The sequence below is a fragment of the Octodon degus genome, unplaced genomic scaffold (assembly GCF_000260255.1).
Source record: "Octodon degus isolate 3935 unplaced genomic scaffold, OctDeg1.0 scaffold00017, whole genome shotgun sequence".
In the NCBI taxonomy this organism is placed as follows: Eukaryota; Metazoa; Chordata; class Mammalia; order Rodentia; family Octodontidae; genus Octodon; species Octodon degus.
In genome coordinates this window covers 17,514,347-17,540,327 of record NW_004524593.1, presented here as the reverse complement: position 1 = coordinate 17,540,327, position 25,981 = coordinate 17,514,347, and the positions used below count along the sequence as shown (strand labels likewise).

Here is a 25,981-nt window from a genome sequence, read left to right as displayed (position 1 = left end):
TTCAACATGCAGGTGGCTGTGGCAGATCTTAAGAACTGCAAAAGAGATAGAAATTAAAAATGAGCCATAGGCTAGAAATTGAAATGAACAGTGAGCCAAGGTGTGGTGCCTTGCTTTCTTCAGAGGGCAGAAGATGAGATTAACTGCCTTTTTAATGTAAAAGCCACAGTGAAGACAGAGGATGGAGAAAAGCAGCATTCTCTAAAACAACACCATTCTACCACGTAACCAGATGGTTTGTCCTTACCTTTGGTATATTAAAAGCTACACAATTTATATTACACCCAGTTCATATGAATCTTTAGAATAGTTGTGCATAATGTTTTACTTCGGTGTATGTCTTCCAAATGTGCTGTTATTTTTCCCCTAGAACAAAAGTCAGCCAGTTGAAAGTAATAAAGTAGGTGTATTCAACAAATAAAATATATTTAAATTCTTAATAAACAGGATGCTTTTGAAAATACATACACAAGCCACTTAGTTTAACCCTTGCTTTCTGTCTGTTATGTGACAAGAATAGAACTTCAGTGTTTCTGACTCTTACATAAGCTCTCAAGTAGTTTGCAGAAAATACTTGGCTTTTGTTGTTTGGAAATGATAGTTGACTTCTCTCAGGGTAAGCGTGCGTGCGTGCATGCATGCGTGCGTGTAAAATTATGGATGATGGGCCAAAGAGAGGAATGGATCTCTATTTTGGTTTCTGGACCTGTCTTCAGTTTTCATATTCACTGCCTTGGCAATGAATTTCCTGCTTATAAAAACTTCAGAAAGGCAGGGACTTCTGAGCCCCCACAAAGGAGGGCGGGCACTTTGAAGTGTGCTCACCCTGCACTGCCAGGCCTCCAGCAAAGGCTGCCAGCCTTGTACGTCGGCCTCCGCTCATGTGGGCTTTGCAGAACAATTAAATGCTGTCTTCAGAGCATCCCGGGGCAAGACAGAGAGACCCAAAAAACAATCCATTAAAAATCCCATTTTCCCTTCTTTAGCAGGGGAAAGGGGTAAGAGGTACTGTTCCTTTAAGTTCCATTGATATTTTTTTAAAAAACTGCATTTTGAAAAAGAAAAAGTACAATTCCCCTTTCTGTTTTTTTATCTTGGAAAAAAGGTTTATCTATAACTTGAAGGCTAGAAAGAATCCTGTCTGTCTGACTGGCTCTGCAGTTTGAAAGCAATTTGAAGTTTTATTTGAATTCTTTTAGTGCCCTAAAGAAATATTTGCTTTGTTTCTTATTCTTTTTTTTTCCTTTTCTATCATACCCAGCCTCTATGCCTGCTCTGCATACAATTACACGAGCACCTACCTGCCTGTAGAAGAACTCTTACGAAAGTGAGACAACTCTTAGTGTAGCTTAAATATGTAGAGACCGTATTTATATTCGTTTTGGCAGCATAAGAGAATCCTTGTTGTGGCTCTACAAGGGGATACGGAACACCCAGACTCTCAGAATCCTGGAGTCCTGTAAAAAGTTACCGAGGAATAGTCTGTGCCAACAGTAGTTGTGGAGGTATGCATCCCAACGAGAGATTTGTGAGTGTTCACTAGTTGGGATACATATAGCTAGAAATATGAGGCTGACTAATACACACATTTTAAAATCAATTCTTTCCCTCACATTTCAGTGATAACTTGGAACTTTTACGCTGTCGTTTGTTCTGATTGGAATGTTTCCTGCGTCTCCACCATGCGCTGTTTCCTACAGTAGGAATCAGGGCGGTGAGGCGGGTGTCGGGCTGGCAAGAGAGAATCACAGCTGAGGGCTGGCCTGCTTGCTCCGCGCTCCGCCCCTCCGCACCCCTCACCACAGCGTACCTGAGCTCTGGGCGCTGGCTCAGGAGCTCACCTTATCTGCAAGTTTATCTTCCTCTGCGGTTTTAGATATCTGCAGTGAACCACAGTGCACAAATATTAAATGGAAAATTCCAGAAATAAATAATTCATAAACTTTCAATTGCATGCTTTTCTGAGAATTATGATGAAAGCTCGCACCCTCCCTCTTGGTCTCTGCCAGGCTGTCATCGGGCCTGCGTCCAGCCTCTCTGTGTAGTTTCCACTGCGTACTGCCTAATCGCCAAGACCCACGTCATGTACCACCCAGGTCTGTCAACTTGGTATCACAGTGCTGGGTGCACGAGCCCTGACCTTGCTTACTAACAGCCCCGAAGTGCAGGCCTAGGGTTTCCGGGAATCGAACTTGTGCAAGAGAAGCCATGGATGGGGCTTAAGGGGTTAAAGTTCTCAGGTTGTAAAGGAAAAGAAAGAAATCCCACCTGGGAGGTTCCTTAAGACTGATAAGAATGAACTGTCCACTAAATTGTGAAGGAAAAATAAATTCAGGCTGGTTTTGAGATTAATTTGTTCTTTATCTTTTACTGTCCCTAACTGCTCATGTGCCAACTCCACATAAGGAATGTAAATGTCATACATGGCAGACAGGTACAACACTAATAAAATTAAAAACAAAAAAGATAATTTACATTTTATCACAGGTTTGCATATATAAGAATACCATCAATGCAAAAGGAGCTCAAAATACTTGAATAAATGTTTCAAGTTTAAAGTGCACTATAGCAAAAGTCCAATTGCCTTGCTGCCCACCCCCTCAGAATACAGCCCCCCTGGTGGAGTACATTTACCCTTTTCCTTGTCACCCTCTGAAGCAGTTCTGGAAGCATTCTTTCATGAGTGTCTTCATGAGGTGGGCTAAGCTACAACCTTGGCTGTTTCCATTGGTTAACTTTTATTTTGAGATGGGGTCTTGCTGATTTGCTAAGCGGCCCAGGCTGAACATTCGAGCCCTGCCTGAGCCTCCCACAGTGCTGGTCTCACAGGTGTGTGCCCCCACGCCCAGCCTGTGTTGGCTCTGACCGAGGTCTAGAATGAGGAAATGTCAAGACGCAAATGTGCTATAAAGGGAAACAATGGAAGGTCTACAGCCACGAGACTGCTGAGCCCACGTGCTCCTTGGACCACTGCCACTGACAACCAGAGACTGGGAGCCCTGAGTGCTGGCGAGGGCGAGGGCACTAATTGGCTATGCCACTTCGTGGACTCACTTGCCTATGACCAAGGTTCCTCACTGGTCAAATGGCAGACCTGAACTGGACAGGTGGTTCCAGAAGTGGAACCCTAAGCAGCAGTTGCGTCCTCATGACTGGGGGACTTGTTCCAAATCCAGGTTCTGTAGCCCCAAATGCTGATAGTGCAGCCAGGCCATTTCTGGTGTTCCTCAGTCTCTCTGTCACCTGGAGGATTCCCCCAGTTTGAAAAGCCCTCAACTAGAGCATCTTTAACACATGTTCAGAGGCAGTGGGGTCACCAGGAGTTCAAGGGCAATCTGAGGTATGTCATAAACCTGTCTCAGAAAACAAAAACAAAATTAAGCAAAAGTGCACAGTCTCGTCTATAATTCCGTCCCACATTTATATTTGGGGCACAGAACCCTGAGAGATGAGGCCCCTCTGCCTGGCTCCTCTCCAGATATGGAGTCGCAGTTCTCAGGGCTTTTCAGGCTGAGGAAGTCAGCGTGCTGCCCTGTCCTGAGCCAGACCACTTAGAAAGCGCACTGAGGCTCCAGATGTGGAGCTCTGCCTGTGGCCACAGCAGCACAGGCCTGGCCCCATGGGCACTGTGGAGCCACGCTCACCCTGCTGTCTCACTAGGTTGCTGTCAAGGAAATTCCTTCTGCTGCTTCCGTCCTTCCTTCCTTCACTGAATATCTGTTAGAAGGAGATCCAGAGACAAGCTGGGGGTGGGGGGAGTTCTCTTTAGTGAGCATCTTGTTGGCTGGCCCTGCTCTGCTGGGGTTTGAATTGTGCGTTCTTGTTGAGTGGCAGCCTCGTCCTGGTTCTAGGGCTTGCTGCCTGAGAGTCCTACCGTTGAGGGCTTTCCTTCTAGGAGCTCAGGGATCCAACTCCACAGTGTAGGAAAACACAGTGGAAAGAACACCTGGAGAGCGACAGAGACCACGGCATCTTTTCCTGTGATAGAAGAGGAGTTCCGGGGGCCTTGATCCTTCAGACCCAGGCACGAGTGGCCTTGTCGTGTGTATACTCACTTACCTCTTGCAGATTCCACAAGGAAAGTATTATTGATGTCCATGTTTACACACAAGGCCAGGGAGATGCTCTGAAACCTAGAAAACGACCAAGGCATACTGATTCCGCGTGCTGAACACCGAGTCACTTAGGGTCCTCCACCTACCTCTCTGTCTTCTCCTAGAAGAGCGAAGCAGATCTCTAGGCCCACACAGGAGTTGAAAACTGGCTTGACTCTGCAGCAGTATCACATCTGATTTCAGGGGTGTTGTTTGGTGGAGGCTGGGTGTTGGAGACCTGTTGCTAAGGGACCAGATATCTTCCCAAGGATACTGCACGATCTGTGTTCTTCAGGGTACAAGCTAATTGGGAAAACTCCAGCCAAATAGATGGCTATAGCTTACAAAGCAGCATGAAACAGAAGCAGTGTTACATCATGTATTCTGGGAAGACAGACAGGGCCCTGCCTTTCCCAGCCCAACAGCAGCCTCTCCCTTGCATGTCAAATAGTTCGACCAACTTCGTTCATATTTATCCAGGAACTTCTACCATGCCCTTGAATTTAATAAAGGCAGTGTTTAAAATAGCTCTAGTTGGGAGAAGAGATTCACCACTTTTCTGGAAATCTTTCTCTGTACTTGTAGCTCTTCATGTCTTATGACGGAAATTTTAGACTTTCACATTCGATTTGCTGGTTAGAAGTTTTCATACATGTGGCAAACAGAATGTTTCATTAAAACCTGTTCAAACACATTTCCTCAGAATGACAGGGTACGACAGTGGTGTTGTTATTGTTCAGTCATGTGGGCCACTCCAAGGGCCTATTGTAGAAGTCAATTCTTGGTCTTAACTCTCTCTGTATCCCCAAGGAAATGGGAAGTGATTTCCTGGTTACATGTTATTCGTGCCTCTGTAAAGTGAACTCTAACTTTTCCCATGGTCTTGATTTTGAAAAATTAAAAACTTCACACAAAGAGAGAAACTAAGACTATATTTGTGAAAACAAATACATGAATATGTGAGTCTTTTTCTTCCTAGACTTAAACAATTTTCCATTAATTGATTTAAAGCACTACAGTCAGATGAGGCCAGGCATTCCCAAGCAGAATATTCTAGAATTCTGCACCAGCAGCAGTGTGGATATGTGGAGAAATCATTCCCTGAAGTGATTATACAAGTAGCCATTTGTATTTTCTGGACTATCAGGGAGGAGGAATATTTATCAGAAGTAGTTATGAAAATTTTTATGAAATCTGAAATTGGGGGTTTACCCACAGAAAAAGGCTTGAATCTTACTCCCTAGTTGACTCTATAAATTCAATAAGAATACCTTAGATTGTACATTTGTTAAAGAAATGGACAATAGAGTGTGTCAGACTGTGAAGTTCACCTCGTGTCCCAGTTGCCCAGCACAGCATTTTCTCTTACCCTTTGTGCGGCTTCAGGGAGTTCTCCCCACGCAGCTTAGGCCACTTGCCTCAAAAGCAGTTTCTAATCCCAGAACCTCCCTCAACAGGGTTAGGTAAGGGATAAAGAACACCTGTGTACAGAGAAGATCGCTAACACCCAAGTAGGTGTCCAACTGCTTGTATAAAAATTGTAAAGCATGACACATATTAAGTAGAATGTGGATGTTAGCTCTCCCTACTACACTGAAAATTCAACTAACCCATAAGCACCTAAATTTGTATTTTCCCTGATGACTCCAATAACTGCCTCTTAAAGCCAAATGTAAGGAAACAGCAGTGTGGCTGTGGTGCACTAAATTATAAGTGAGAACTAATTTGAGGATCAAAGCTACTCTTTGGGAGATACCACTTGACTGGAAGGAGAAACCGACACTGTCTGCCTCTGTCTCGTACATTTGTTCTCTCTGTCTGGGAACTATCCCTCCCCACAGTTGCTGAATCTTGATGTTTAATTTAACACAAAGGTCTTTGAGAAGCACAACAGGGGGTTGTTCCTGGTAGTTCTGGCACTGAGGAAATTGAAACGTACATGTTTTTTCTCATTTATCAAAGAAGGGCAAGAATCTAAAGTGACATTTTCTATCAAATGAATTATGAACTGTGTACTTTGTACCTAGGGGAACAACAACTAAATTAGAGTTTTAGATAAAACTGAAAGCAAGAGAGACACACACAAAAATAGGTTTTTAATAAAACATACAGTAATTTCTGTTACTGTGTCTGAAGGCGACATGGCTGGCTGCATACGGAGGCAGGATAGTCGGAAACTTATAACATTTTAATATTTCTCAGGGAGATTTTTTTTTCTCAGTAAAGGGCCAGACCTAAATTCCTCATCTGACTAGGCTATGGCCAATGAAACACTCTTGAAGATCTTGGCTTTCTATGAATTCTTAGAAAGCATTTGCAAATTCTTACTTCCTAAGAAAATATGAAAAGCAGTTGTTTGAGGAGGGATCAGTGTGTAGCATAAAAAGCACCAGGTGTGGGACTTCCACGTTTTGTGGCTCCTCTGTTGTCCATGCCACCTATGCACCTCCACTTACGTCTATACATCTCTGCAAATTGTTCTGATGAATTTCAGGGATCCTAAAATCAGTCAGATTCAGTTCAAGGCTTAGTTTCTATGACTATATGAACTTAAACAAATTACAATGCCATACTTGCCTGTGAGGGTTGACACTGAGAACAAGGTACAATGCACATAGACATGGTGCGTTATGTAACAGCCTCATCTTTCTCCTGGGAGTAAGGTTGGGCTGTGGCAAAGGGACTCCTGTGTCCCAAAGCCTAAGAAATAGTAAGATTAAGTTTTCAAGGTCAGAAGAAGACCATGTTGTTGTCATGCAATATGCCCAATGATTTTTAAATAACCAGTTGGAAATTAACAGTACTTTCTTCTTGCAGGCAAAACTGTGCTTTGATTATCAAGCAATTCTTCAAAACTAGGCATTCTGATTGATGCCCCATACAAATTAAAAATGGCTATTAGTATGAATACATTTGATTTAGATGTTTAAATTCTCCCAAGTTCATTAACTTAAACATGATATAATTCCTTGGTATCAATCTTATTTGACTTCTGATATCAAACTTTTACTGTGTAACAATTGTGTGGTTAAATTACTAGAAACAAATAACTACCAATAATGCCTTGATTACATATTTTTGCATAAACCTAATTAGATGATTACAAATCATTGCTGTGGTCAAATGGGCAGACATTTTTATTCTCTAACTTTGTTTCTAATTCTACTACTATAAACTGAAGTCAGTTCTTAGAAATCTTTCAGCATTTTAATTCTTGTGTTGCCTATTTTTGCTCTCCTAAGTGGTGAATGTAAAATTAGTATCCTAATAGGGTAAGAGATGCTTACAGGATACTATAATAAAATCTCATAGACCAGGTTGTCTAATCATAAACAGAAATTCATCTCTTGTTGCCTTACTCTCTTGTTGCTTGAACAAAATACCTGGCATCCACAAGTTAGAGGAGGAGATTTTTATTTTAGCTCACAATACGTAGAGGTGTCTTTTCAGTCTTCTGTCATAGTGGGGCTTTTCAGAGCTGGCTGGGCCTAGAGTGTTTGATGCTGCATTTAGGATGTGATGCTGGGATTGACTTGTGGTGTGATGCTGGGACTATAGGTGGCCTACTAGGGTGTGGACACTCTCAGCCCTAAGAGCAGGTAGCACTGATAGACTACCTGGACAGAAAGAGGGCTACTGTGTCACTTATCACTTCCTGCTGGTGGCTTGCTGTTTGCTGCTGGTCACTTGCTGCTTGCCACTGCCCTTCCTCTGCCTGCTGTGGACAGTTTCTCCTCTGTCATGTACCACTCTGCCCTGGAGCCAGCCAGCTATGGACTGAAACCTCAACACACTGTGAGCCAAATAAACCTTTCCTCCTTTGACCTTGGTTGTCATGTAGTTTATCTGAGAAATGAGAAAAGTAACTAAGACAAAGGAGAGGAGAAACAGCGCATGGTGTGACAAACAGGAGTCAACGATCCTTCTTTCTTCTCCTTTTGATTCCATCCAGACTGCAAGCATAGTGCTTGGTGCTGTCCACACCTGGGGTGGGGGGGAACCATCTTCAGTAAATCCATAACCCACACCCAGAATGGCACTAAACCAATCCATGAATTAAACCAGTGTCACACCCCATGATCCAGTATCACATATCCATTATCTGGTCACTCCACAAAGCCCCATTTGTGATCTCATGAGGCTTTAGGGGAACTTCTACATATGAGCCATAGCGGTCACAGTTCTGGAATCTGAGCAGGGCAAGAGCAAGGCATTATGGGATTTGGTGCCTTACAACCTGCTCCCTTAAAATCAGCCTTCTCCTCCTGACCCTACATGGGGCAGAAGACGCTAGGGTCTCTCTGGAGTCTCTCTGGTAAGGGTGCTCTGCCCCATGACCCAATTTGTCCCTAAGCCCACCCTTCCTAATATCATTCCCTAACAGGGGAAGGTTTCAACGTAAATTTGGGTAGAGTGACATAGACATCCAAACCATAGCAGATGTTCAACAGATAATCTGACCATTTTCTACATGGATCTTAACTGTTAAATAGTTAATTAATTTTAACTTCAGATAAAATCCAAAGGCTAAAATGATTTGTGTAACAAATCCCGTCTGACTTTTTAATCACTAAATAACTAAAACTTTTACTCAAAGATCACTAAATTCCTAGGTGCTTGACTCTATCCTAAAATAGACTCCATGACACCAAAGAGGAGGAATAAACAATGGCTTATTTTCTTCACTACGTAAGTCAGGATTCTTTTTCTCCTATTGTTTTTGTTAGATACTTTCAATAGGGATAATTTAATATACATTCTAAAGAGAGAGATTTTGATCTAGCTGAATTTACTCATGGTTAAAATTATTTATTAGCCTTTCTAAGCGTGTCTATTTTTAATCTAAGAAATGTTTAATTCTTCAGAGAATTATTTTAAGTGAATAAACTATATTTGAACTAAAAAGAGGGTATAATTAATCAACTGATATTTTTGTTATACATACTTTGAATTATTTTTCCAACTGGAAACATTCTAAACAAAGGGCATTCAAATAACCAGCTACTCAAGAAAGAAGAATTTAATTTACGCTTCCTGGAAACTAATTGGAAAAAAATGATGGTACTCAAAAATAATAGGAATACTAAGATACACTCTCAAGAGTACTAAGAGTGCAAATGTCAAAATCAAAGGGTTTAACAGAGTGTGTAAATTGATGAAATCTCTGTAAAGAAAATTTGGCTAGTAGTTTGAAACATAATGAAAAAACAAAATCTTTCTGGGCCTTGTGACCACCCACTTTAGGGCCTCCAATTAGGCTGACAACGTGACAGTTCCATATTCTGTTGAACAAATTATGTGTCTAATGAAATTTAAAATCCCTGTTTTTCTCTGAGCAGTAGCTCATACAGAGCTTTGGGGTATTTCAAAATTAGCACAGAATGACTTTCATCTGTTGCGTGTTTCCTGGCTAACAAAGTCCCTGAAATAGTCTTGTAGAGTAATTGGAAGCATCTCTTTTATCTTAAATCACAAATAGAGGTGGAAGTGGCTGTGTTGCCCAAGTCTAGAGGTAGAATGTGACGTGGAACCTCTTCTTTCTTCAGTGGCCAATAGCAATTAGTATTCCGTGCTCCCCTTTCATTCTCATGACCTTGACCACCGCTTCCCCACTTTCTGTTCTCCTCCTAGGCCCTGTAACTTGGGATAGCCTCACTTTTCCATTCTAATGAAAATGCTCTTTGTGAGCACATGGGCCATCCTTCATTTCATAAAGAAGAGTAATTACTCTTCTTTACTTTCATAAAGAAGAGCCAGCTGATGTCTGTTAGTTTTCCCGGTAGTTATATAAACATTTCACCAAATCTGTCGCACACATGATCAGCCCAAGGACATGCTGGTGAAGGTGCATGTTTTCTTTAGAAGTCCAGATTGAAGTAAGCTGATGAAATGTCGTTCCCACTTCAACTTCTGCGTTCATCTCCTGATTCTCCGTTCACTCTTCTACTCTTTTACCTTTTTTACATTTATCATCTTGCTTCCTTCCGTGCGCTGTTTCCGCCTGTCACTGCTACTTCTCCGCATCGCGGACTAGACCAGGGAGTAGATGTCTTTGAAGTATTTGCTGAGTTAAAACTTGTGTAATATCTATACTTTATGCAAATGATATGTAATTGTGTCATAGTATGCTTAAAATATATAATGTGCATAATAAAATGTCTAGAGAAATGGTACATAGCTACAAAGGGGGCCGTGTGAAAAAACAAAATCATTCTGGGCCTTGTGACCACCCACTATGAAATACTAATTTTGATAAGGGTAATGGAACACTCAAGCCTCCTGTGGGATTAGCTGCTGGTCAGCTTGAGTGGGAATGTCCCGCTGAGCAGAGGCAGGGTGGTTCTGGGTGTGGAAAGCCCACCTGAGGATTGCAGTTGGAGCAATGGCAGAGAAGGAGAATGGGAGGGACCCTCGAGCACTTCTGATTTCGCAGGAGGAGCTTGGTGGCAGCTGGTTTTCCTGGTAAGAACTCGGCTGTTCTCAGGTCCTCACTGTCACCAGGGAGGGCAGCTGTGCTGCTTGTAGGTGCTCTGACCTCGAGCACTGTCGCTTGCTAGCCCTGTGCAGGCCCCTCAGCCTGTGGCAGCCTCCTCCCTTTGGTGTGGGTCCTCCAGCCTCCGGCACCAGCCCTTGGGTTTCCAGGGCAGACCCTCCAGGCTTTCCCTCGTGGATTCTTTGACCTTGTGACAGAACTCTCATGAGACATTGCTGTGGGCTCCAGGCCTCTGGCTGGACGCCGAGGGGAAGCTGCCCTGGGATTCAGGGCTTCGGCAGGATTCTTCAGGTCTCTAGCAGGTGAACAGATGTCTTGCACTCTTCTATGTTTGACTATTTTTACCCCCCTGTATTTTAGGGAAGGGTCCACAGGTGTTCAGGGTCTCACTACTAGATCGGACTCATAGTGATCTGCCTGTTTACAGCCTCCCAAGAGCTGGGATCATAGGAGCGCACCACCACGCCCAGTCTCAATTGCCATCTCAAAGCGCCACAGGGGTGGGGCCGGCATAGCAGGCTCAGAGTCCAAACCGCTGGCCCTGCGCCTGCTTGCAGGCACTTTAATCCACTGAGCTGTTTGGCTGGCCCTGTGTTTGACTTTTTGGATGAATGCTATAATTCTATAAATATATGTATCCAGTATTAAACCTATTCCTTGCAGGAGCCTGTGAGATAGCTCAGCGGACCAAAGCACCTGCTTAGGCAAACTTAGACAAGAACAGAGACTGTGGTTTGATCGCTGGCACCGCATGCCATGCCAGCCCTGCCCCCAGGTGAGCTAAATGGCCAGATTCGGGGAGTAGTGGTGCACCTCTGTAATCCTAGCCCTGAGGAGGCTAAACACAGGAGGCTCACTAGGAGTTTGAGCTGTGTAGTGAGACCCTGTAAGAACTAAATACATTTTTAAAAATCTATTCCTTGCATGCCACTCACTGCAACACCTAAGTAATGAGAATGTAAGTGAACTTAACTTCCTGGAAAACAAGCCATCAACTAATACCCTATAAGTGCAATATTCATTCCCATTTGCCTAGCATCTCTAAAATGTGTACCTAAAGAGGTATTTATTAGGATAGTCAAGATGTCTCATATAATACTGAAAACAATGCCACTGTATAACCACCAATATCAGCTTTAAGAGAGTATTCTATATCTATGAAAATATTGCATGTGCTCATGTTTTAAAGTGCTGAAAAATCTAATGCACAGGAAATTTGCATCATATCTGATTGCAGAGGTTAATAAATAATATACAAGTGCTCATAATTTTTCTTTTCTCTCTCTCTCTTTTTTTTTTTTTTTTTTTTTTGCGAAAAGGGGGATTGAACTCAGACCCTTGCACTTGCCAGGGAAGCACTTATTCCACTGAGCCATCTCCCCAGCCCCAAGTGCTTATAATTTCTTTAAAAATTAGGAAAGCACATATTTGCATAGGAACAGGACAAAGAGATCCCTATAATAGTTTAACAGTGCCTATCTCCAGCTAGCGTCGTTGTGGATAATTTTCCTCATGTTTTTAGTAAGGTTCAAATTTGCTAACATAGAATATATTTATGGTTAGAAAAATGCCTCCTTTTTAGAACTTTTGTTCTGCAGAAAGTAAATTTTAGCATTTGGTATTTTTAGCCTTCACTCACAAGCAGAAGTAAAAAAACATGCTCTCTGATCCCAGGCAGCTCATCTTACCATTTCATTAGTGTCGCACTGGAAAACCCACAGCTAGATCGAAATTTAAGCTTCACCTTGCTGTTCAAAGGTAAAGTACAGTCTTATAAACAAAGAAGACACGTGTGGGGCCGTGGGTTGCGTTTACTCTGCCTTCCACCGTGCTACCTAAGTTTTTCTGATGCCAGCGTTCACATAGTGAGGAGGAGACCGGGAGAAGCCCTGATAAGATGGTTATGTGTACAAGTAGTATTATGGCTAAGTAACGTTGACATTGACAACAGTGACTTCCGCTAATTCCTGAGAAGTGACACACGAACACCACCAGTGATGAGGCCCCCTACTGGGTAAGGGACAACCAAGGAAGTATTAATTTAAAATATGACTTACCAAATAAGACCAACTTTGTTGAAGCGTATCTGTTTAACATCACACACAGGCTGCTTTTACATTTATCTAATATATTTCGTATATACTCTAAACTATAAAGCATCTGCTATCACAGGCTCCTTCTTGGAATAGAATTAAGAGCTGCCTGCAAAGGAAGCAGCCCTACTCTGGTGGCTGACTCCCCAGGTTTGTGATTTGAGACGCAGTACCTACCTTCTCTGAGTTTTGCTTGCTGTATGGCAAGAGCTAACCCTACAATCTTAGCATGCAGTTCGGAGGCTCAGGAAGAACTGTGATGAGGATCCTGGTGCACAGGGTGTGTTGCAAAGCGAGCTGGCGGGGCTGCAGCGTGCATTAAGCCTCCTTAACCTGCTCACCACCTCCAGCTCACTGCTTGCGCATCCTTGGGCTCAAGGTTGACTGTCCATTTGTTAGCACATCTGCATATTCCTCATAATTAATATCTTTTTAAATGACATATGGCTGAGTGACTGGAAATTGAGTCTTGCCTTCTGTTTTCAATTTGTTCATGACTCAGTGACTCGGGATATGTGTCTGAACTTTAATTTTCCATTCTGGAAAACAGAATGGAAAAGCCTCACTGCCAGGTAGCTTTTTCAGGTCATGATGGCAGGATGTGTGATCCCAGGACTCTAAGTATACACCAGGTTCTGTGGCAATGTCCCAGGGTGCCTACAGGTGAAAGGCCGGGGTTTCCTTTAGGTTAATGGAGAAAGCCTGTGTGAGGAGGCCAGAGGTAGAGCTCAGGGTGGAGTCAGATGGGAGTGGAAGTGGCCCCAGGGTCACACTGGTATAGCGTGAAGTGCAGGGAGAGCCAGGCCTGAGACCCAGGCAGAGGCCAACAGCATCAGTAGGCTGCATGGAACATCAGATGGAGCCCGCTGTGGGATCCCTGCCAGCCACACACCCGCAAGGCAAGGACCAAGGCGTAACTGGAGATGCCTGACTTCTGGACCCCTCAGAGCATGCCTACCATTTTATGCTATGTCCCGTGTGTTTGTGTGTGTGTGTGTGTGTGTGTGTGTGTGTGTGTGTGTGTGTGGTGTACACTGGAATTATCTGAGTTATGCCTCATCAGTGTGGTAAGAAAACGTAGCTGATCTGCCCTGGGGCACCTGCTCTGCCTGTGCCCATCCCCAGAAGAGCAAGGTCAGTGGTTCTCAACATCTTTTATTAGAAATTTGAGGGCCGGCCAGATAGCTCAGCAGACTAAAGCATCTGCTCTGGCAGAGTGCAGCGACCGGGGTTCAATCCCCAGCATGCCATGCTGGCCCCACCCTGGGGGCGCCCTGGGATGGCAGTTGAGACTGGGCATGGAGGCACGTGCCTGTAATCTCAGTGCTTGGGAGGCTGAAAACAGGAGGCTCACTATGAGTCCAATCTACCTAGTGAGGCCCTGAACACCCTGTACACCCTATCCTAAACTCATTTAAAAAAAAAAAGTTAAGTTTAATACAAATGAGCACAATTTTCTTTGGTACTCTAATGTAGCACATCCCTCACTACTTTAACACTCACATACCTGCGTGCATTACTTTAACACTCACATACCTGCGTGCAAAACCATACTGCACAGAGTAACAAGGGGCTGGGGTGTGTCGGGAACTGATGTTTCTAGAAAGCTTTCTTCCTGTGGCTCCTGCGGCTGTAGGAGTCACCTGCTCTGGAGGGGAAAGGCCTCTGTGTTTGCTGTGGGGCTCTCCCCACAGAGTTCTATAAATCTATGTGGAGCAAAGGTTTGGGGCATGTGTAAATCCATTTCTGTCTGTCTGGAGAATTATTCTAGATAAATCCTCCAAGTGTACACTTCTTTACAGTTTAATAAAATCATATATTCAAAATTTTCAAGCAAGTTGGCATAGTTCAACCTGTAATTTATTTGTTGTTTAATGTTTTATATTAATTTTGCCTTTGAAAAAGGTTAAACTTGAAACTTGATTTTAAAAAAAACTCCTTTCCTTTGAAGTTATAGATTGGGGTAGCTGCACTTATCTGGTTGCCTGGTGAATTAGTGTTTACTGGACAGGACGGGGTGATTCAGGAGGTTGTCTGTGGAGTGCTTGCCCCATGAGGGCCGTATTAAACTGGAGAGAAGCTCTGTGAGCGGAGCTCACCGCATCGTGGAGACGATCTATCAGGCTGATGGGCACAGGGCTCCTCTGCTGAGGGACCGGGGTGGGACTGCAGCTGGGGCCCTGTGATTACTTCGGCGCTGAGGAGGCCCCATAGAGCATCTCTAGGCTAAAAGGGGTTAGCCAGAGAGGGACGTCTAGTGAGCATCTATGCAGGAGGAGGACAGCCTGCGTAGCCGCGTGTAAGAAACCCAAGGCGAGCCTTTGTTTGAAAATATGTTGGAAGTGTGGCCAACTTACCACTCGTACCGTTCAGTTGTCACTTGGAAGGCGGTGTATGCTACTTCGGTGTTATGGTGAGACCTGCACGGGGCTCCCCTCTGCCTCACTCCATGGTAGGTGAACACAGATTTTAACATGTGCATATTAAAGTTGGTATTTTTCATGTTAGTGATAGACAACTAATTCTCAGAATTTAGACAGTCAGTAACACAGTGCTCCTTCATGCAGAAAAAATAGGCCAAAACCAATAAGTGTGAGACGTGGTTGTATGCCTTCTGCGTCAGGTGCAGTGTGACTTTGCTTGGGGTTTTTTTGGTACTAGTAATGGAACTCAGGACCTTGCTGTGCCACTGAGCTATATCCCCAGCCCTGGACCTCACCTTGTTCCCATGTATGTTCCGGGCTTCTCTTACATGTGTATACGTACCATCAGTCATTCAAGAATATTTATCAACTAAGAAATGAACACTGATTACAGTGTTTGTGTTGGTAAAATAGCACTGAAAAAATCTTCAGCCATGAGCATCCTTCCAGGCAAGGACTGGGCACTGAGCTGCTGAGCGGCGGCCCTGCGGCAGTCCTCCCGCACCTCCTGGTCATGCCTCTCTTTTCCTAACAGAGCAGACTGTTTCTTCCCAGTGCTCTCCCTTCTCACACCCCGGTCACCCTCAGCCATGGGCACTGAGCTTGTGGCTTGGCTTCTACTCCACTCAACAGGACAATGGGCTTCTGTCCACAGGGCTGAGCCCTGCTGCACCTCTTGGACTCACTGTCTGCACATGTTCCTGCATGGTGGGCCGCTGTCCCTGCTCTGGGCCCTGGCTCCCCCTTCCATGCACAGGGCCTGATTTTCTCCCTGTCCCCACCGAGGGACATTGCTCTGGCAATTACTTTACCTTCTGCTACACTGTCCCGTCTTCTAGTCTCCTATGGGATCCTTGCAGTAGGCGTGTGTCCATGACACCTCCCAGCGTGCAGAACCCTGGCTTGAAAACCACAAGCTGTCAGAGCTGACATCCCATCTTGTACTCCCCGTCAGAACTCGCTCCTTCAAACCCAGCTGTCTGAGTTCACTGGATCCATTTGCTGTTCTCACCCATTCTCTTCCCAAAAGCTTCTTCTTAGACTGCCTGACTCTGTCCTCAGCACTGCTTTGGTCCTGTGGAAGGTCACCACCCAGGTGGAACCCCATTCCTCTTCTTTCTCAATTCGTGGCAACCCGACCCTGTTGTCATGTTCCTGTTCTTTCCCTGGCCTCCAGCAGCACTTTCTCCCAAATATCCTCCCACCCCCTAACTGCTGCTTCTCCATCCCTTGTGGAATGGACCTCCCTCTACCTGAGCTCAGGACACTGGTGGGTGCCTGGGCTCACGTCTTAAATCCCTCCTCAGCGCTCCACCCCTACCTCACTCCCTACTCCATCTCATCGCCTCTTGGCATTTCCACAGAGCATCTACCTTGAGTCCCACTTCCCTCCAGACTCATTTCTGCAACTTCTTCCTTGATTTCTCTGCTAGAGTTCCCCATACCATACACCTCTTATGCATAACTTGGACAAAACAAAACTCTTGACTGCCCCACCAGAACCTCCCGTCCGGGTGAGGACACCGCCATCCATCGATGTTTGGGCATCATTTTTGGCTCCTTTATATTCCATTATGCCCTGGCCCATATCAACACAAGAGTGGTCTTTGTGAGTTTGGAATCACATCATGTGAGCTCCCTTACAAAGTGCTACAGCGGCTCCTGACCTTATACAGAACACAGCCCACAGCCCTTCCCCAGTGCCCCTCAGGTGAGACCCCACCTGCTCCCTACCCTCCTCTCCCTTCCCTCCTGTCTTTCCCTGTTCTTCATAGGCTTCTTTACTACTCCTGCATGGCAACCAGAGCTTTCTCTCCTTGCTACTTCTGCTCGCTGTTCTCTGGCTGGGCTGCTCCTTATCTGGGTGTCATGGCACCTCCCTTCTCCCAAACATCTGCAAATCACATGCCTTCCTGCAGTTAGTCCACTGGATCCAAGCCACGTTTGGGTAACTGAAGTTGCCCATTCCTTACTCCCACTCTGCTCTTACCCTGTTTTATTATCCCCAGGGCACTTCTGGTCCCAAATGGCATCCTTTCCTGTATCCTTTTGTTTATTGCCCCCTCCTACCCATAACTGTGAGCGCTACAGGGACAGGAGTGGAGTCCACTGTACTCAGGGCATTTTCCCTCCATAGGAAGAGCACCATTTATCGCAGAATGGAGCTGGGATAAATGCATATTGAACAAATGAATAAATTATGAATGAACTCAAACCCCTTGCAGAAGATTGATGGAACCTGTAATCTAATCCTCCCACTCCTCTCCCTGGGCATCCGTTAGTCTCAGTGTTCATGGGCTGCATGTTCTTCTGAGTTGTGAGGCATGCAAGATATACAGGTGACACTGACTCTATGGGGAAGAAGATTGAGGACACAGACTCTATGGGGAAGAAGACTGAAGACAGACCCTGATATTTCACTTGCTTTTATTATTAATCTCTTATCTTCCTTCTCCAATGCCTCCTGGTAACCTGGGGCTGTTATGAATTTATGTTAGAATCATCACAGAATCCCAAAAAAATTTACATTAGAGTATCCAATTATGCCATCGGAAGTCCAGATCTTCCATGTGGTAATAATATTACTAATGATAGTCGCCAGCTAATAATTCCCAGAGATTTGTTCTTCCCACCGATCTCACAAGAGAAGCAGGTTACCCTTATTTTATAGCAAACAGAGGCTCAGTGTCAGTAGGCGAGTTCCTTATAGCCACACAGCTTTGCTTAATTTACTTTGATGTTTCTGGCTAGTTGTAGACTAAGCACAGATATGAAAGGCTCATTCAAGTTATACTTGGTGGAAAAACCAAAATAACAAGAATCATCTTGTTGAAATGTCTCCTTAGAATAGGCTTTAGTTTTCCTCATTCTTGTTAGGCCTTCTGGGACCCTTCACATGAACCATTTTGCATGAACTCAGATTTCCTGATGGACTCTCCCAAGCAGGGGCACTAAGTTCAGCACTCGTAATTTGATTATATTATGACCTTGAGCTCTGCTCAGAAAGGCGATGTGCATGCAGTGACTGAGTTCATATCTGTGTAAGGGCAAGACTCTGGGAAACGTAGGACAGTGTAGGACACAGGAGGAAAGACCTTTATTGTCCAAATTTTCATAAGCAAACATGAAGGCCACAATATTCCACACTTAATTACAGAAAAATTAAATTTTAGTGAACTTGTCCTGCAAAAACCGAAAAAAATCCAGTTTGTTCACAAGTCAGGTTGTGCTCAAAGTGACAATGGGGGACACTATAGGGAGGATATAGTACATAGGAGACCTGGACTGCATCAGCGCTGAGCCGCGGGTCTGCTGATGACAGCAGTAAATTAAAAAGTCTCTACTATTTGCTTCACTAAATCCCCTCCATGTTTTCAATTAGACCAGCAGAAGTACAGGTGGGAGAGTGCCGCATATCCATTTGTCTTGCCGTTTGGGGGGCTGGCTTTTCAGAACTGAAATACTAATGTAATTGTGTTGAAATGAACAATAAGGAAGTACAGTAGTTCAGGAATGAAAATGTTAAATTAAATGGACCATGGTTAACATTGTTGTTGATCCTGAGGAACAGTTTTTCCAGTATATGGAGCATTTCGATTCCACCCGGCATATGTTCTCCACAGTTTTCTCTGCTCTAATTCATCTGTGCTTCTCGACAGCTCCAGATGGTGTGCTGCCTCCCAGGCTTTCATCTGCCACCCCAACCAGTCTTCAGGTTGTCTGGTCTACACCAGCTCGGAACAACGCTCCCAGCTCCCCCAGATACCAGCTCCAGATGAGGCCGGCCCACTCCCAGCTCAGCTTTCTCGAGTGAGCTTCTGCCTCGGCCTCGTTCCTCTCAACTGGCTTCTTCTAAGTACATAGAAAATCCTAAGAAGATGCCCGTTCTCATTTGCAACAAGCAGAAGTTATTTTTAAAAGTGCAAACACAAACCAATGAACAACCTACTGCATAATTATTTGCTCTGAAAAAATACCTATTTTTCATCTACATAACATGTAAAGTAAGATCTTTTTACACAAAAGAGTTCTCACCAAAGTAAGGCTCCAGGAAGACAGGTTTTACATGAAGTGGGGAAACACCTGGTACTACCAAACCACTGTCTGCAGTGTGGCTACAGACAGGAAATTATCGTATCTACCAATTTCACCTGGAAAGCCATCTCAGCACGCCTAGAATCTGAACCTCCTATTAACACAAGTTTTCAAACTCCCCGCCAGTACTCACCTTGAGAGAGATGCCACTTGATGGCACAAAATGGCAATACTTAAGTACATGTTGGCATTCTCTCAATTGTTTTTGCAAGATTTAATCTGCTTTTTGTCTTTATCCCAGGCCTAAAATTTCCTAACTGACATTGCTTTTCCTTACAGGTTGTTTTCCAACCCTTCTGCATCAATGCACTACGAAGTGAGCGGCCTCCAGCCATACACAGAATATGAGTTCCGGCTCGTTGCCTCCAATGCATTTGGCAGGGCGCACAGTCCTAGGATCCCACTCTTGACTGCCGAGGACAGTAAGTGGGCTGGGCAGGACCCGGCCAGATGTCTTGGGCCTTAGGGAGCCCACATGTCTAGTTCTTCCAAAGCAAGACAGTGAGTCTTTTCTCTTTTCTTGTCATTAAATGACAACAGTCTTTTCCAGGCAAGAGAGAAGACAAGGGCGGTTGGTCTCTCCAGAAGGAAATGTGGGCTTGCAGTATTGGAGGGTTTGATCTGCAGACAAGAAGCAATTCACAGGAAGCTAGGATGTGACCCTGTTCTGTCCTTTGGGGGTACACTTGGGCACCCTTCTAGAGCAAGGGTTGTCTTCTGCTCTGTGATAGTGTTCTCTGCTCTGGAGGACTCCTAGCACGATGGAGGAAATGCAACAAGGACGTGGCATCCTGAGTACTTGGAGAGTCTCTATGCTTCTTTCTGGGAAATGACCCTGTTGTGTTTGTTGGAATTGTATGTCTGCTTTAACCAAGTTATGTTTAGGAAATAAATACAAGGATGTATTATTTGGATTATATGAAATATATCTCAAGGAGTATAAATATTTAGAGAGAAATATATATATATATATATATATATATAAAAGTTGGGAATCAAGTTATACAGAGTGAATGAGGCACTTTATCTTTGAACAATGAGGTTTTAGGGTTAATCTTGTCAAGTGTTTTAATCACGGGCTCCTTAAGAGATGTTGTTCTGTTGGCCAATTGCCATCCTGGCTTTATATCTAATGAGAATCTGAGTGACTTCCAGAAGGCTGGATATTAATACAATGGTACAGAACTGGAAGTGGTATCAATTATATATTAAGTAGGTGGTTTTATTTTTATAATACTTCTTCTAATTATATTATTTTAGTAATGATAAGACATAAAATGAAAGGGAATTTGCTATCTTTAAAGTTTACTTCACTTTTTAAAATACCTTTCTGAAAAATAATACATAATACTTGATCCATCTCTCCCAATCTGTCATTATTCCCTGGGAACAACTTAGGCAGGCTGCAAGGGTACAGCCAACATTTTTGGTCTCAAGGGTAACATTTAGGAAATTATCAATACAGTAGACTAGATGGCACCCAAGACCTAGGAAGCATTAATGCCCCACCTTTTAGGGGAGCATCACACGCACTCTGGAGTACAGGCATGAATTGCATTCAGATTTATGAACTGGAGTGCTCAGGCTCAAAATAGACTGTTGAAGAATTTTTTTAAAGATCTGTTATCTTCTTATACATAGCAGTATACTTAATGTCACTCAGTGAAAGTCAACAACATAATTACTCAACCCACTGCAAAGTTGCTGGCACGATAGAATTCCAGGTTGGAAAAAGAGGCAACGGGCCTTTCTTCTTGGCATTGTCATTTCTCTTCCCCACAAGAGGCCACTGGAGGATTTCCTCAGTGGTCCATCTGCCCACGGCCCTTATTGAGTAAGCCCCATGACCTTCCATCTCCAGGACGGAGGGTGGCACATAAATAAACAGAGTCCAAAGCATTGCAAATTACCAATCAGTGTGGTACACTTGGGCTAACTTACCTCCTGTCTTGTCTTTTTATAAAACAAGTCCTACAGACTGTGTGTGTGTGCTGAGAATTGTCATGCGGAGAACCTGTCATGATGGTTGGAACCTGGGTTTGGACTGGCCTGAGTTTCCCTTAAGTAAGAGTAGGTAACACAGGGATACACAGCAGGTAGCGACTGGAGAAACATAACCATCATCGCTATTGAAATCCTTTTCCCCGTAGGACTGAACCCCACCCCGCCTCTGCTCTGTGTGGAACCCTGGGAAGCAGGCTGTCTGCCCCTGCAGGTTGAGTCACCAGCACCCACGGACCCCCAACACCGAGAAACACTGTTCTGTACATTTCAGATGTTAGTGGAGAAGGATGTCATCCCCCAGCCGATGTGCAGCTGAGTGACTGGCATGGGGCACGGGCCTCTTGCCTGTCATGGCCATGAAGCCTTGCTTTTCAAGCCCATGCCCTGACAGCCGTGTGCCAGCACGTACTTCAGACCTGATCCCAAGCAGAACTTCCAGCACACCATGTGCGATTTCAATGTAGGAATCTCACATAGTGCCTTGCAGAACAAAACGGAAAAGTCACATTGTGTCCACATTTGAATTTCATGCCAGCCATGGGCACCTCTCCTCCATTGTCCACATTCTCAGAACATCCCAGGACCCAAGTAGGTCACCCATAGCAATACTTTTAATGTGATATTTTTTGACAAAGAAATTCATCAGGCCTGTGACATGGCTGAAACCAGAAAGATAAACCTAAGGAAATGTGCCGCCACTGCCACCAGAGAAATGCTTAGTGCTGAGAGAAAGCCTCATGGACAGACAAAGGCTGGTGAAGAATTTTAATAGATTTTTTTTCAAATAATTTGTCATTTACATCAGTGTTCCACCAATATGCAGTTCCATGCATTTTTAAAAGTCTAGGGTGCTGATGCCAAATAATAATAATGCACATTTCTTATGAATATTTTAAATCCCGTTAAATGTGTGTTAATAAAAGATGTCTGTCCCAGTCAACGTGGTCAGTGTGGTGTTTGACTGTTTGCAACCAGGTAAACACAAACAACACATGATGTTCGCCAATGTGCTGTTGGCAATCCAACCCCATCCCAGTCTGCAGCTTGCCACAAAGCACAAAGATGGTGTTAGACTTGGAAGCGCTTGTTTAGCTAAAAAAAAAAAAAAAATGAAGATTTTGGTATCTTTAAACCAGAAATAATCATCCCTCCTGCTTAGATTATTCTTCCCTCTCTCTTGTATATTTATAATTGTTTTGTGTTCAGTATATGAATGTGGAAAGCATGCTTGATGGAGAGATCAGGTTTCCTGCCATTCTGTTTTTTGCCTGCTAGAATCCTGTGTTATATAAAAGTAAGGTAAATGAATATGCATATGCAAGACACCTGAGATGTCTATACTACGACTTTCTGAATTTCTATTAGTCCATTGAAAGGAACAGTCATTGCTCACACTGTTTGATCCGTCTCTCATGCCAGCATCTGTCAACCTGAGCAACTACTTTGAAGAAAACACTACGCAATATGATAACCCTTGTCAATTTCCTATCATCTTGTTTTCAGATTCTGTATCATTTTAAATTTCTTTTTGAATGTAGATCCCCTGGATCAATAAAAGGCATAGAGTTGATTTTTGTTCCTGTTTCTACGTGAGATGAAATTATGAAATATACACTTATTTTGGTTATTGTAATAACAAATGTATCTGGTACAAACAGGTAATGAGATCCACAAATGAAGCTGAAATTTCTTCTTTTTTAATTTTTTTAATTTTTATTTATTATTATTTTTTTATATAAGGTCTCACTACACAGTTCAGATTCGTAGTGATCCTACTGTCTCGGCCTCCCCAGCGCTGGTATTACAGGCATGCACCACACGCCTGGTCTCAGGGTTGGCATGGCAGGCCCAGGTTCTGGGGCCTGCACAGCACACAGTACTGGAGATTGAACGTGGGACTTTATACTTGCCCGTCAAGTTCTAATGCCACTGAGCTATATCTCCAGCCTCAAAACTGAAGTTTCTTTTAAAAAATCATTCTTTTACCTCAAAATAAAACCCTGAGTTTGTTCTACAGGAAAGGATTTAATTGTTGGCCATTTTTATAATTTGATTATTTCCCCAATTTATACTTTAAAATTCCACATTTACATTTTTAATTACTGGTCTAAGAGAAATTATTAAATAAGACTTGTAGGATTTGAACAGTTTATTCTGAGGGTCTGCATGAATGTGTGTGTGTGTGTGTGTGTGCACATGTGCATGTGTGTGCGCGCGCGTGTGTGTGTGTGCATATATGCTTTCATTATTTTGCCAATATTAGTTATTCATGAGTTTTGACTAGTGCATGACAGGTGGATGCATCTAATGAACTACACAGTGAAGTTTAAGTACTATTAACATACTATGATTATTCATTGTATTAATTTTTGTTATTATTGTTCGTTTATAATTGTTCTGTGATCTGAGGATGGAAAAGCTGGAAAATCCTCCTAGTGTTTGGGTCCTGCTTGATTTTTCCACTTGCAACCTTCCTCCATCTTTGAGATACAGCATTTACAAAGGAACCCAGGTCTCTTCAGAATAAGAGAGAAAGGCGTGACAGCGTTAACTGAGATTCAGGTCTGACTAGATGCTTCCTCTTTTGTTGCCTGGCAAATGATGTTCATTCATCAAAATGAAATATCCCCTCCTCCAGGAAGCCCTCCCTCCTCATGACCCCTCTAGAGTTTTCATTGGAGTTAGAGAAGCTGTATTTGGAGAAGTCTTTAAAGGACCTTTACACACTTGAAGCCAGTCTAAAAATTGTAGGTACTTGAATTCAGCAAAATAACCCAATAGAGTCCAATAGTCCATAATAGTAGAGGGTTATCAACAGAACTGGCAATTGTTGACTTGAGCCTTTTATAGCTCAGCATGTGAATATGGCACTGCTTTTATACCTCATCGAAATCATGCAAGTAATAAAGAAAAAAGTATAATAATAATAAAATGAATAAAAGATTTTTTAAAACTAAAAAAAAAAAAAGTTTTCATTTGTATTGACTGTGCACCATCACTGTGCCCTTCAACAAGGTGACTTTCCTGGGACTCTGCATCTTGTCCCTTGGGGTCACCAGTGGTGCCCTAATTGGAAGGAACCTGGAAGAGGGACCAATACGTGCTGCTGAAGTTATGACTGAAAGAAGGTCTGATAGCAGGAACTGCATGAAAACCCAGTGAAGTAAATGGTTCCTAGGTGCCTACTCTGTAAACAAGGGGCAAAAGAGATGTGGAGGCTGCACGCTGATGTGGAGACTTCTGGTTAGGCAGCGAGCACCCTACACAGACAGAGTGGGAGCACACAGCTGAGGGGGCTGGGAAAGCAGGGCATTTCCTTAGGATGGGCTGTCGGAGAAGCAACCGCAAATGCATATTTCTTTATCTTTATTTCATTGGTCTTTTTACATTTGGATCTTTCATTTTGAGCTGTCAGAAATTCTTTGGGGAAGTAGTTGGGGTATAAATAATAAATTGATAAAGGAATTCATGATGAAAAAGCAGATAGAACCCTTCTCTGTATTCCTCTGCTGACATATCAGTACTGAATGTCAAAGGCTACCTCAACACTTGGCGTGTAATATGTTGTCTTGTATAGCTCTACAATTACGTATCTATCCTCTGAATTTTACATTGTAAAGTTAATGTAAGTTACGTTGACAAATTGGGGAGGGGGAGACATTCATTCATGGAGTTAATATTGACAAAAAGAGCTTTGATACTGAGTGGGATTTAATTAGGATGGTAAAAAGTGACTTCCAGGCAACACTTGAGAACGTAACAGGAAGACCAGCCAATCAATCGTGGGTAACTTGGAGTGTGGAAACTCCGTGAAAGCCGCAGGATGTCCAATGCGCTGAGCTGTGAGTCACTCAGGCACACACACCTCCATGCACAACTGTGTGCACGTGCCCTTCACAACACGCACACCTGAATGTAAATGTGAATAAGCAGACTCCTTGGTGAACAGCGTCCTTACTCCGGTTGAGGCTACAGCTGAACTTTGGAAGCTGACGAGCTCAATAGTTTCCCATAGAAGATCAGCTCCTTTGCCAAAACGAAACTACTTTCTATTACTGATGCCACAATGAAATGGTCCGAAATACAGATCTGTGATCGGGCCAGAAGGGATGCCTGCTTCTAGCCCTGGAAGGGAATTCTCCAAACAATTACAGCCCGGGAGAGGGCTGTGCGGTTGCATTTTCGTGCCCAGCCAGCAGAGCTGTGTGCCTGTCACCCATTCCAGCCTCCCCTCTAGTGACAGCGCATTGACAACATGTTATACTCCACATTGATTTTACAGTTAAGGAGCTGATTGTGATATATAGGGATTTTAAGAATTCAGCTGAGAGGCTGACTTTTGCCTTTTATCATTCCATTAAAATTTTATAACCATCTTTTTCATGTCATTTCATCCATGAATTCTTACTTTAGAAAGTGATAGCTACTGCTGTGAGTATAACTTTTCTCCTGTTCGGAGCTTTTTATTGTATTAGCCAACTACCCCAATTACAGTTATTACTCATGTTTTACATAATTGTGGTGACCCTTTCAACCATGCAGGAGCAGGCCGGTTGATTTGTATATAGAATTAGGTGATTCCGCTTATCATTTTAAAGCACTAAATTGAAAGCGTGCCAGGAGTCAGGGTTTAACACTTCCCTAGCCGAAGGAGCTAATTAAGGCACGTTTTCCCCGCCCACCGCAGAATCGGGCAAGGCAGAGAGCCCTTCAGTGGCGAGAGTGGGGAGCCCACGCAGTTTCCCGAAATGGGAAGAGAGCAACATGGCTGCTGGCATT

At 43.6% G+C, this 25,981-nt stretch overlaps 1 protein-coding gene across 1 annotated transcript in view; it reads left to right on the top strand.

Annotated features, from left to right (window-relative positions):
- The window catches only part of Ush2a (usherin), a 732,353-nt gene that overhangs the window by 483,805 nt on the left and 222,567 nt on the right, over positions 1–25,981 (top strand). The window contains exons 39-40 of the mRNA XM_004626936.2: positions 18,763–18,913; positions 19,478–19,620. Of these exons, the coding sequence (XP_004626993.1) occupies positions 18,763–18,913; positions 19,478–19,620 (294 nt within the window). The remainder of the gene's footprint in view (positions 1–18,762; positions 18,914–19,477; positions 19,621–25,981) is intronic.